Consider the following 13,235-nt stretch of genomic DNA (forward strand, 5'->3'; position numbering starts at 1 on the left):
TACAGGAGATTGCAGCGCAGAAAAATAAACTAAATCTCATTTAGCTTGCATTGGTTGTCAATCAATTTCTGCAGCATATGTAGGTCTGGCCTTCAAATTCATGATCTCGTTTGCAAGGCACCCCTTTTCTTCTTATAGCTAATGATGAAGAAGCCGATGCATCTGCAACAGAAAACGGTTATGGTGAGTAAAGGAAATACATCGGTGTTGTTCCACCCTAGCGTTTGCCCTAAATTTCATATCAGATCACACATCTTTTTTCTAAGAACAAGTGCAATACTTTGGGGCTAAAAACTATGCGACTTAGAGTGGAGATCCTTCAAAAAGTGAACTATTTGTCCCTGTTTATATGCATAAGAAATCTGAAAACGCACCAGTTCGCCGCTCCGGATGCATGAGATCGATCTAGCGGCAAGCAGGCGTCGACCTGTGCTCTTCTTCCTTGTGTTGTTCTCTTCTCCCCGTCGTGCGAAATCCACTCCACGCAAGAAATTGAATCTTTTTTTTTAAAAAAAAGGGACTCTTTGGCATCTGCATCAGAAAGATGCATACAACCCTCTTATAAAACAAATAAATAGGTTCAAACAAGGTCTTGAAGTCTCCAAATAAAAATAAAAAAGAGCTCACACAGAGCCAAAAGGCTAGAAGACAGACTAGCCAAATAAAGGACGCCACAACCGGCTGGCAAAAAGAGAGATAGGTAAACTAATTGCCTATTCTATTACATGATCACCATCCAAACCGGTTGAAGATATCCCGAGTTACCATCTTCCAACGGATAGATGCAGTAACCAAACGCTCCCTGGCCTCCGTCAGAGTGAGTAGCGACCACGAAGGGATCAACGCCGTGGCTCGAAAAATAACCTGCAAAAAATGAATGCTTGTTGTCCTGTTAAAAATCAAATCATTTCTGCAATTTCAGAGAGCCCACAACAAGGCGCAGACTCCTACGCGTATATGTCTCGCTAAATCGGGCTCTATCCCGTTAAGCCACGTTCCAAATGGCGTGTTGACAGAATTTGGTGGAGTAATATTAAAAGCAATATGGACTGTCCGCCATAAAACTTTGGCTAGCGGGCAATCAAGAAAAAGGTGTTTGATCGACTCATCCCGATTACAGAAACTACACCTAGTAGGTCCTGCTCAATTACTCTTTGTCAAGTTGTCCTTGGTTAGAATAACTTGTTTATGGACAAACCACATAAACACTTTGATTTTCAAAGGAACTTTGACAGCCCAAACATGTTTGGAACTAGGAATCAAGCTTGAATTGATAACATCAACATACATTGATTTAACTGAAAATATTCCAGACCTAGTAAGCTTCCAACGTAATTCATCGGGTTGTTGAGAAAGCTGAACCTCCATCATTCTACTTACTAGACGGAACCATTCTTCCGAACGATTGCCTACTAGCGCCCTTCTGAACTGAATATTAAGGGGGATAGATTGAAATACTGTTGCAACGAACACCTCACGTCATTGAACAATACGATACAAAGACGGGTATTGAATGGCAAGGGGTGTCCCTCCGAGCCAAATATCCTTCCAGAATCTCATACTAGCACCATTACCAATAATAAACTTTGTCCTATTAAACAGTGATAATTTGACTTTCATAAGCCCTTTCCAAAAAGGAGAGTCAGTCGGCCTTACTGTCACCTGAGACAAAGTTTTGGTTAAATTGAATCTATATCTGAGTCCTTCGTGCGCCGCCTTCAAGATGTCCTACCCGGTATGAGTCATGGAGGTTTTGTTTTTGTTTTTTGTTTTTGAAAAAGGAGTCGTGGAGTCATGGATAGACCGAGTCACAGAAAATATTCCCCTGCAGGATTCTCGCCTCCGCGAAGTGGGCTTCTCGAAGCAGAACTGTTCGGGGTTGCCTCACGTAGAGATTTGTGGAAACTGACTGATGGAGAGGTTCCGAATGGGGCCTACCTTATCCCATAGTGCATGTCCTATATTTATCCAATCTATTTTATGTGGGCTCAGGACATAGAACTGACGGGAGGCGGTGGCAAAGTAAATTGGAAAAAAAGTCTGCTTTGGTTTAAATAAAAGGGATAAGTATATTTTTTGTCTTTAAACTCTTTCGAAAGTTTAGAAATGGTCCCTGAATTCAAAAACCGGCAAAACTTAATCTCTCAACTTTTCAAACCGGGTTAGTCTAGTCCCTCGTACCGCTTCGAGTGGTTTTCATCAGACGTGGACACGGTTTTGACCAAAAACTTTAACACGTCACCTAGGTTTGACCGCCACGTCACAGTCCATGTCATTTTTTTTGGAAACACAGTCCACGTCACCAAGTGTCCAGTCCCCAATACTCCCGGGCGCGGCGATGTCGGATGAGAACCTGGACAGCGTCGTCCATGACGGTCATGCCGCGGAGATGAAGTGCTCGGGCGGCCAGAGGAGCTCGGCGACCCAGGGCTTGACATTGGCAGACGAGATAGGATCAGTATGTTGGGTTTCGCTTGCATCTCCGGCGGGCCAAATCAATACGTACGGGAACGTATACCTTTGTGTTTTGCCGACGGGTTAGAATCAATCCAGCAGCTAGTCTGCACTTCGTGTTCCGTGAAAGCACACGACTGGCCGCCGCACGCATGCACGCGTGCCAAGCACCAAAAGCTCGCACGCAGCTCACGCTCCTTCCTGGAGCATGCCTGCCTCGCAGGAGATCCAAGGCCGCGCTCAGGTCGTCCTCTACCCGCCGCGGACTTCCTCGGTACAGTGCCCGTGGGAGCTGCCCATGGCGCGCAGTCGCCCGCCTACGTGAGGTCACCTAGAGCTCGCCCTCATCGTGTGACATATTTAAAAGCGCTTCAATTTGCTGGCCAGAGCCACCCGGCGCCTCAGAGCTCCTCGCCTATCTCGTTTCCGACGGAGAATCGCTACCATGACCGCGCTCGAACCAACTCCGAACTTACACCATGGTAGCACGAACGAGCGCATGAGCACCCGCCGTGCTCTCTCCCTCTGCCAGCGCGCGTCTGTGTTGTGCATGTGCACCTGTGATGTGCGAGTTTGTGCGTGCTGGTGGGTGTGATGTGCAAGTTTGTGCGTGTTGGCGTGTGCGCGTCACCGGCGAGGAGGCGATCCTCGCCGTGCCACACCTCCCCGGCCGCCTGCACCCAGTACGTGCGGCGCCACAAGCTCCACGTCGAACTCCTCCTTCTGTTTCTTGGCGTGCGCCAACTGCTGGACGAAATGCTCAGCTGAGTTAAAAGATGGAAAGGAAGAAGATTGCCACGTTGGCAACACCGGGTCAAAACCATGCCAACTCAGCACGAAAACTATTTTTGTTAAGTTAAGGGGCCAAACTAATCTGGTTTTCAAAGTTGAGGGACTAATATTTGCCGGTATTAGAGTTGAGGGACCATTTTTATACTTTCGAGAGAGTTTAGGGATGAAAAATATACTTATCCCAAAAAAATGAAAAAAAAGTCTACTCGCCGATCGATCGCGGAGGACTAGGGACCAAGGTTTTGGATTTCGAATGGGTAAATTTTCTTGCACGCGGGCTAACAGTTACCGAGAAATGCAAATAAATTTCGGATGGAATTTATAATTGAATTTTGCATTCAAATTCTTTTAAATTAGATATAAACACATTTTGAACTAATATTAATCAGAAAAGAGATAGTAGCTCAGTGGAACGTCAAGTACGTGCCCCGGATCGGGGAATTTGAGAATTTGCCACACCTTATTTTGCAGTTTGAGGATTTGCCCCTGTTTTGGCTGTAACTCAGGATTTGCCACATCTTTGCTGAAAGATTGAGGATTTGCCCCTAACACGACTGGCCCACAACAACATGACCAAAATGCCCTTGTGTTTACCTACGTGAGAGGAATCCGGTCCAAATGTTGCCCCCGATAACTCTCCCATCTCATCCTACCTGTACCTGTGTCGGCGTCGGCGATCTGCGGCGGCTACGACGACATCGACCTCGATCTCCCTGACAGCGGCAACCTGGTAAGATCGGCTACTACCCTACGTTCCTTCGACCACCTCCCGCTCCTGAACGTATGGAGAAAATCTAAAAAAAATCAGAGATTACATTCACACTTCATAGTGAACATACAGACTGAAGACATACTGAAGAATGTTACAATGAGTTCCGTTTCGAAAAAAAACAGTGAATATTCTTCTGGGAAAGTTTCATCGCCTTTTCTTTTAATCACAAAGTACATTCACACTTCTTAGTTCACAACATCACAAATTACATTTGCATTTTTAGTGACATCAGAAGGTACATTGGCCCTTAATTACTAGTTCACAAGTTAGAACAAATGCACACTAAAACAAGGCACAACACGATGCGTCATCAGCAAGCTCGGGGAGGCACAGCAGGAACTCGAGGGAGACTGCCAACGCCGGTGTAGCCACGGTGAGGTTGCACGCCGCCGACGTTGCGTGGTAGCCAGCCGCCAGGGCGAACAGAGTACGGGAACAGCGAGCTCATGCCCGATTGATGAGGATAACTAAAACAGATTGGGTTGGGGGTATTTTGGTCACAGAATTTGTACTATAATGTGCCAAATGATCCAAACAATACATCAGGGGCAAATCCTCAATCTTTCAGCAAAGATGTGGCAAATTCTGGGTTACAGCCAAAATAGGGGCAAATCCTCAAACTGCAAAGTAAGGTGTGGCAAATCCTCAAATTCCCCCATTGGATCCTCATTTGTTTATTTTGAGCGTTTAAATTCAAAATATTCAAAAAAATTGAGAATTAAACGCTCACCATCGGAGATGCCCTTATTGCTGGCTGTGGAAATAAGCTGCTCCCTCCCCCAGCTAAGGGTTCACAAAGCAAAGGTTTTTTCCTAGCGCAAAATAGCTAGCTTGCCGGAAGTCACCTAGCTGGCGCTTATTTCCATAGCCGGCCATAAACCCTAAAATAAGTTAGGGAGGGGTAGCTTATTTCCATAGCAGGACATAAACCCTAAAAGAATTGATCCTAACCACCCGTATGAAGCTTGCGTTGTGGAGCAAAGAAATTTTGGAGATGCGGCAAATCTCTCTTTGTAGCACCGAGAGCAAAGAACATTGTCGACAGTGGGATTTGAACCCATGCCCTTTCGGACAAGAACCTTATCTGGCGCCTTAGACCAACTCGTCCATATAAACTTTGTCATTTAATTTAATTTTCTCATTTAACTGTCTTTTGACGTGACAGCAGGAGTTCTAAACAGAAGTAGCAGTATAACCGGACTGTCTGTTCCAGTGACACTAAGATTCTTATGCAAGATGAGCTACAGCTTCGTGTCAAGGAGCAATTTCAGTGTGCCACACTGAAATTGCGCTAAGAAGATTATTTTAAATTTTTCTTAGCTGCACGAAGAGCCGAAGAATGAAAGTTGGATCCCCCAGGAACGGCAACCTCGCTGCATCCTCTGTGTTCACTTCACACAGTTCAGCCAAAGGGCGACAATCTCGTTCATTTTCGGTGCAAGTACGGCGTCTGGTATTCACTGACGCTGCGGGATTTTAAAACGACAGGCTAAATGAAACACCGAACAAGCAGTGTAAAGGCAGGATTCAGGTTTTTTTTCACAACCCCGTAAACGGGCCTGGAAGCAACTTCCCTCAACACAAAGCAAAGCAGTAACAAGAAGATTTTTTTTTTTTGAAAGTTAGCAGGACAGCTGCTAAGATTCCTTTGCAGAAGAAGAAGCCGATGGCTGAAACTGCTCAGTTTATTGAAGGAAACCCGGGCGAAAACCTGTACAAAGAACACACCACACCTATTGAAGCAAACACAATACAAACAGAAGGTACATCGGCGATCAAAGCGGCGTCATCGTATATTACCAACCGCGCTCACGGCCTGACGACTTCGACTTTGCTGCAACATCACACAAGTACACGCCACCGCAGTAACGAGAAGTCAAGCTAATATGTTCCCTCACGAGTTTCAACAAAAAAAAGGGCAACATTCAGTCCTCCCAAAACTTCTAGATGTACCGTTTGCACATTGACAACTAATGCGCCTACGGGTCAAGGGTATGGCACCAGATGCAAGGCTCCACAACATCTAGCTTAACTCTAGAGCGAACTTTTCCCACGATGTATTTTCCGATTACCAAGACCGCTGTATGGGCCTCCGTGGCTCTATGCAAGAAGGAGCATTTACGGGACCAGCTGTCAGAACACCGGAGACCACCACCGGTGGTGTCCAGTGCAAGACGTTCCAGTGATGCTGAGTTTTCAACAATATGGCATGTCAGCTCAACCAAGCTCTTTGAAGAGCAGAACCGCGAGATCTTCACTGTCTTGAGCTTGTCATGCCTGTATCCTGGCATCTTCCTTAGATGCGAGGGATCTTCAGAAAGCAATTCATCGATGTATTCTGACTTTATCTGTACCTGAAAATAAATAAGATAGTTTAGATAACTTGAATAAATGGTTCAACCACAGAGACTTGTTATATTTATCGGGTGAATGCATTCAAGAATATTTGCAGGACGAACGGTGACCTACATTCAGTGTGAACGTCTCCAAGGAGGGAGCGGCATCAAGAAAAGAAACCAGAGAAAAATAGTCGTATTCTCCACGAATACTAATACTCAGGTACTTCAGGTGGAGTAACTTGCTAGGCACCAATGCCATTCTTGTATTTACCACCTGCAGAAATATGCCACATGTTAATTAGTATTCCAAGGTACCACCATTGTTGTATGCATAATAATAATAAGGCTACTAAACAATCACAGAAGGTTCCCTTCCAAGAAAAAGATCACAAAGAGTTTAGAATATACCTCATCGCATGAAAATATGCTGAAAGTTTCAAGATTCGGCGCAATGGATGGTAGCTCTTCAAGTGCATAATAGAGGAGGCGGCAACAGAGCATCTCTAGGTTCTTTAGTTGCAATGATTCTCCAAGTGAGAACTCTACATGGTTAAATGCAGTAAAGTGAAACCTGCAAATATTTGGAGCTTCGGTCTTTATCGTTCGCAGTTTGTGGCATTCTAACACATGCACGGAACTGAGCCGCTGCAGCTGGGAAGGTATCTTCAAGTAAGTTATCTCGGGGCATTCCCCGAGTTCCAAATGCTCCAAAGAAACACAGCTGGAGACAATGTACCCTAACTCGTCCCCCGTAATTCGCACACAATCAAGAAACAGCACTGTCAGGTTTCTCAAGCAACCAAGTCTGACTGTAGGACGAAAGGCACAGTAAGCAAGGTGAAGATACCACATCGAGCTTCCATTCGCATCAGATAGAACTTGGCATGGGAAGTTGACTTCCTCTATCTCAGGAATCGCAAGGGTAAGTTTCTCAATGCCAGGTTTAACCACTATCGCGAGCCACCTGTGGAGATATTTATAGGCATCGGACTTGTAGAAACAGGGGAAATTAAGCTCGAATGTCTTCACGCCAATGCCTGAGTGTTTTTTCAAAATGTGATCAACTCTGCAGGCGAAATCCATGCCATCCCGCAACACTACTGTTCGAGTATTAAATACGAGGTTGGGATAGCATTTCCAAGAATATCGAAAGGCATGAGATACGCAGGCAGCACGGGCAGCATCTCGTAGCGTCATTAGGGAATGAATATGACACCAAATGTCCTGCATCCACATGAATGTGAGAAGAGTTAGAACATTAGAATTGTAAAATAAAATGCCTTCCTTCATTGGTGCTAAGGGAGGGGAAGCCAATAGAAGCATAGCAGCATTTTAGTAAACTGAGCAGTGGATAGACAAGTTTTTTTTCTCGATTGTTATGTTAACAATAGCGGTTGTTATGCACTTGTGTAAATCAAGATGCATGGAAGATGTATTGTTGCAGAATAGCATGCTATACATCAATTTAGCAGAGATGCAGATCAGAACGTACAGAAGCCCATGTCATAGAATCCAACAGTTTTGGTGCAAGATGCTTGATAAGTTGGTCTCAACTCTTGGTCATTAAGATCAGAAGATTTACTAAAGAGAACAAACCGGGTAAAAGAATGATGATTACAAGAATACGCAGCTCAATACAACCAACCATTATCAGTGCTGTGGTGCAAAAGTGTGAAGCCTGCAGGGATATGAGCAGGGGAAGCACATTTGCGTTATTACAGATCTATTGCCCAGAATTTCAATTTTCAACAACTTGTAGAAAAATGGATCTCAGGAACAGGAGGTATTCTGATTTTAGACAAGGTCCTCAAGGATATGGTAGGGAATCATGACTTCGACTGCTGTTACCGGGACAGCTTTACTAAGTTCTACTACCTCCTAAAGAAGCTAGAGAATATATGAAGCTTTATGGTGAGTGCTTGCAAGTGAAGGTGACCCTCCCATGGTAATCAACAATCTCTCGTCTTACAAAAATCTTAATGTGCATTGGAGTTCTGAAGAGCAAGCAGTATAGGTTGTGACGGTGTGGCACTACTGCTTTTAATCTGGAAATAAAGTTTGTGACAGCTTTTGTGGCACTACTGCTGTAACTGTTCAGTATGCAAAGGCTGTTGACCATCAAAATCAGAAATCTCCAGCATTAAAGGAAGAGACAGCCCAAAGGCCAGAGTTTGCTTAAGAGCGTATGTTAGTTACACTGAATCTGGAACAGACAAGTTTTCTGCTCTTTAACGAGGCTCATGACAGACAATTTCCTGCTGCAGAGATAAATCTGGAACAGTTGGAGTAAAACGGAACTACTAATGCAGCATGAAAACAGAGATGCAGCGAAAAAAATAAATAAAATCTCATTTAGCTAGCATAGGTTGTCAATCAGTCTGTGCCATTCAAATTCGTGGATGTATTACCTCTGGGACTGCGAGTTCCGTCGCTGAAGACCCTCTTCTTTTGCTATCGTGAGAATCATCATCTCGTTGGCAAGGTGACCTTTTTCTTCTTATAGCCAATGAAGAACTCGAACCATCTGCAACAGAACGGTTATTGTTTTGGTGAGTAAAGGAAATATCGGTGTTGTTCCACCATGAATTTCTCATCAGATGACGCGTCTTTCTTTTTTCTAAGAACAAGTGCGATAACTTAAGGCTAAAAAAGATGCGACTTGAGTGAGATCCCTACTTGTCCCTGTTTATACTCCTATATATCAATCTAAAAACGCACCAATTCGCCGCTCCGGATGCATGAGATCGATCCAGCGGCAAGCAGGCGTCGACCTGTGCTCTTCTTCCTTTTGTTCTTATCTTCTCCCCGCCGCACGATCGAGATCCCACCCCACGCAAGAAATCGATATTTGTATCTTAGTCCGACGAGGCGGCACGAGGAAAAGAAAGCGATAAGAAATCGTCGTGCGAGGGAAGGAAGTCTGGGGGTATATAATCAGTTTCCCTAGAATTATACTCCCCTCCCTTTTCATTATACAAGCTGTACTCAAGAATTATTGAACGAAGGACTAAAACCACAACAAGAATTACGAACAGACGTCCAAAAATCAAACTCGTGCATGTTTGACTATCTTTTTAGAAAGAAGGTATTAATATCTACGTATAATACTAAATTTGTATAGTTGATTCATCGTGAAATGTATTTTTATATTTTACTTATTTTGTATTAGGGAAAAGTATATTTTTTTGTCCCTCTATTCTTTCGAAAGTCTAGATTTGATCCTTCAACTCAAAAACCGGCAAAACTTAGTCCCTCAACTCTTCAAACCGGACAAGTTTCCTCGCCTCAGCTGACCCGGTATGTTGCTGACTCAGCCCGGTTTTAACCAGTCTTCGCTGATGTGGCAAATTCCTCTCTCCTGCTTTTGCTATATCTTTTTCCTCACATATCTCTCTCTTTCATGGGCATTTGATCGAGCAGCTCGCGTGCGCCTCTGCACTTCTGCCACCGGCACTACCTCATCATGTCCGGCTACGCCACACCGGCAAGGAGCACACCACCGGCACCACCGGACGAACCTGGACGTCGTGGCCGGCACCCCAACCTTGTCTCCCTCGTTTGCTATTGCTCCCAGCCTCCCAGGGCCAAGAGCAGCTTCTCGTCAAGATCGTGCATGGCGCCACCAGGGGCCTCCGGCACCTGCATGAGGCGGTGACGCCGGCGGCGATCTACCGCGACATTCCAGCGTGACGCTTAGTCCGTTCGTGCAGCTCCAACTAGCAAGGATGGGGCAGACTTGGGATGATAATTGAGGCACAACGGGTCAACGTCTATGGCCAGCCGGGTGTGGCTGCTCGGCGTGCTCAAAGGGAGCACGCCCAGGGGAGCAACAGACCGGTGCTGGCGAGCATGGCTTTCAGGGCCAGGCGACGGCCGCCTCCACATCATGAACCAAACCAGTCAGAGCAACTCTAACGGACCGACCCAAATAGACGGCGATTTCATCTGTTTTTTGTCCGTTTGAGTCGGCCGCCCGCCCGGCGTTCGTGCTGTTTTTCATATCGGTCGGCAGCGCGTCCAACGCTCCGACCCATATGTGCAGACGTGGCCGGCTGGCCGCCCAACTTTATATTGATTTGCATTCAAACATATTGTGAAATGAAATAACAAATAAAATAGTTTAGCCGTCCAAATAAATAGTATAGTTTTACAAGCCAAATACAAATAAAAATGTTTCACATAGTTTTGCAAACGAATAAAAGAAGATGCATCTATTGGTTGCCAACATGAGTCCACATATGCTCAATCAAATCATTTTGCAGTTGCACGTGAGTTTCCCAATCACGCATGTCTTCATGAAACTGAGTGAACTGCTCAAATGTTGCCGCTACTCCATGCTCAGGCACAAGATTCTCACCCTGAAACTGAAAGTCTTGATCGTACAGACGTTCCGGACGCTCGTCTTCTACTATCATATTGTGCATGATCACACAAGCAGTCATCACCTCCCATAGTTTGTGCGTGCTCCAAGTATTAGCAGGATACCGAACGATGCCCCATCGAGATTGCAAAACACCAAAGGCACGCTCGACATCCTTTCTAGCACTCTCTTGTTCTTGGGCAAATCTTTTCCTTTTCTCTCCGATAGGGTTGGGTATTGTCTTGACAATAGTGGTCCACTGAGGATAGATACCGTCATCCAAATAGTACCCTTGGTCGTAGTTGTGGCTGTTGACAGTAAAGTTCACCGATGGGTTGTTGCCTTCGGCAAGCCTAGCAAACACCGGCGAGCGCTGAAGCACGTTGATATCATTGTGTGATCCAGCCATGCCAAAGAAAGAGTGCCAGATCCAGAGATCTTGAGACGCCACGGCCTCTAGTATGACAGTGCAAACCCTGACATGTCCCTTATGCTGCCCTTGCCAAGCAGAAGGGCAGTTCTTCCACTCCCAGTGCATGCAATCTATGCTGCCAAGCATCCCCGGGAAGCCCCTGCTGGTATTCATCGCCAACAAACGGGCTGTATCTTCAGCTGTCGGCTCTCTCAAGTACTCAGGACCAAACACAACAATCACAGTCTTGCAGAACTTATACAGGGACTCTAGGCATGTAGACTCGCTCATACGGACGTACTCGTCAATGAGATCACCGGACACTCTGTATGCAAGCATTCGGATGGCGGCAGTGCATTTCTGATAAGAGGAGAAAGCAATCTTGCCGACGACATCCTCTTTGCACTCGAAGTAGTCATCATAGCCGACCACTCCCTCTCTAATACGGTTGAAAACATGCCTACTCATACGGAACCGGCGGCGGAATTTGTGATGTTTGAACAACGGGTTTGTTGTATCAAAGTAGTCCTTCCAGAGAAGGAAATTCCCGCTCTCTCGGTTACGATTCAACGCCGGAAGGTGGCCCGAAATGGAGCCACAGAACAACGGCCGCTGGTTGTTGAGGTGGTGATGGACCAACACGGCAGCCAATATCTCCTCCTCGTCGTCGGACGATGAATCGTCGGAGTCACAAAGGAAATTGTGGAAAAAGGACTCGTCGGCGGAGTCCATTTTCGTACCTTGGCAAACTGTCGAACAGCTTGCGGGCATCGAAGAAGGAGACGGACGGCGAGGGGAGACGCGGCGCCCACAGACCAGCTAGCTGCCCTGCCGGCGTCCGACGAGCGTGCCGGTCGGATGTGGCGGGGACGGCGAGGCGTCTTCTTGGTCGCGGGCGGCTGTGCGGTGGGGGAAGCGGCGGCGGGAACCAGTTTGCTCCCCGGCGGCAAAACGGCGGCGGCGGGCGACTGGGGGCAGGGGCGGCGTGCTGGGCGGATGTGGAGGCGGCGGCAGCTGAAAGAGTCGCCAGCAAAAAAGGGCGGCGGCGTCAGTGACGAAGGAGGTGGGGCGAGGGTTGCTTGTTGGCCGAGGGGGGTGAGAGGGGAGGCCAATGTGCCCCAGACCAGCGAGCCCGGGGACAGGAGTAGGCGAGCGCGCGCGTCTGTCGCGTGTCCGCGCCGACGCAAATCAGGCGCAAAAATGGGTCGGGAATGGATCGCCCGCGGACGAAAAACGGACGCGCGTCCGTTTGGGTCGGCGCGTTATGCCGCCTTTTCTGTCCGTGCCGATCCAAACGGACGGCCGCGGACGAAATGGGTCGCCCCATTGGAGTTGCTCTCGAATCAGGCAAAACCATGCCACGTCATCAAGAAAGCAGTATGAAGGACTAAAGATATCCGGTTTAAAAAGTTGGGGGATCAATGTTTGCTGGTTTTGAAGTTAAAGGACCATTTCTACACTTCCAATAGAATTGAGGGACTGAAAATATACTTATCCCTTTGTATTATGGATGTTGACATATCTTATTCTAGAATCTTGGTTAAATTTGCATATGTTTGACTTTCATGATAATTTGTGTACCTCATACTCTGGAACGGAGGAAGTAAACTTTTTATACAGTTCATATGGTTCATCTAAAGTTATATATAAAAAATGGCATTTTAGGGAAAATTTGCTATATCTAGGGCATTAAATATATTTCTAAAGGTGCTCTACAGGTGTCTCCAAAGGTACTTGTTGGGTTGGCGTATTTTGAGATTAGGATTTGTCACTTCGATTGTCGAAGAGGTATCTCTGGGCCCTCTCGGTAATGCACATCACTTAAAAGCCTTGCAAGCATTGCAACTAATGAGTTAGTTGCGAGATGATGTATTACGGAACGAGTAAACAGACTTGCCGGTAATGAGATTGAACTAGGTATTGAGATACCGACGATCGAATCTTGGGCAAGTAACATACCGATGACAAAGGGAACAACGTATGTTGTTATGCGGTTTGACCGATAAAGATCTTCGTAGAATATGTGGGAGCCAATATGCGCATCCAGATTCCGCTATTGGTTATTGACCGGAGACGTGTCTCGGTCATGTCTACATAGTTCTCGAA

At 46.3% G+C, this 13,235-nt stretch overlaps 2 protein-coding genes across 2 annotated transcripts; both read right to left on the reverse strand.

The window, feature by feature from the left end:
• Positions 1 to 5,698: 5,698 nt before the first annotated feature.
• On the reverse strand, positions 5,699 to 10,342 carry LOC125556372 (F-box protein At4g22280-like). Its single transcript, XM_048719121.2, has 5 exons — positions 9,076 to 10,342; positions 8,766 to 8,881; positions 6,766 to 7,581; positions 6,488 to 6,631; positions 5,699 to 6,372 (listed from the first exon to the last, which is right to left on the reverse strand). The coding sequence occupies exons 1-5, from the start codon at positions 9,095 to 9,097 to the stop codon at positions 5,998 to 6,000; spliced, it is 1,473 nt and encodes a 490-aa protein (XP_048575078.1). The 5' UTR covers positions 9,098 to 10,342; the 3' UTR covers positions 5,699 to 5,997.
• Positions 10,343 to 10,568: 226 nt separating this feature from the next.
• LOC147972163 (uncharacterized) lies at positions 10,569 to 11,861 on the reverse strand. The gene has a single exon (XM_087522963.1). It carries the CDS (start codon positions 11,859 to 11,861, stop codon positions 10,569 to 10,571), a length of 1,293 nt encoding a protein of 430 aa, XP_087379089.1.
• Between the last annotated feature and the right edge of the window lie 1,374 nt (positions 11,862 to 13,235).

This window comes from Triticum urartu, chromosome 5A, assembly GCF_056163025.1.
Source record: "Triticum urartu cultivar PI428250 chromosome 5A, HENAU_Tu73, whole genome shotgun sequence".
NCBI lineage: Eukaryota > Viridiplantae > Streptophyta > Magnoliopsida > Poales > Poaceae > Triticum > Triticum urartu.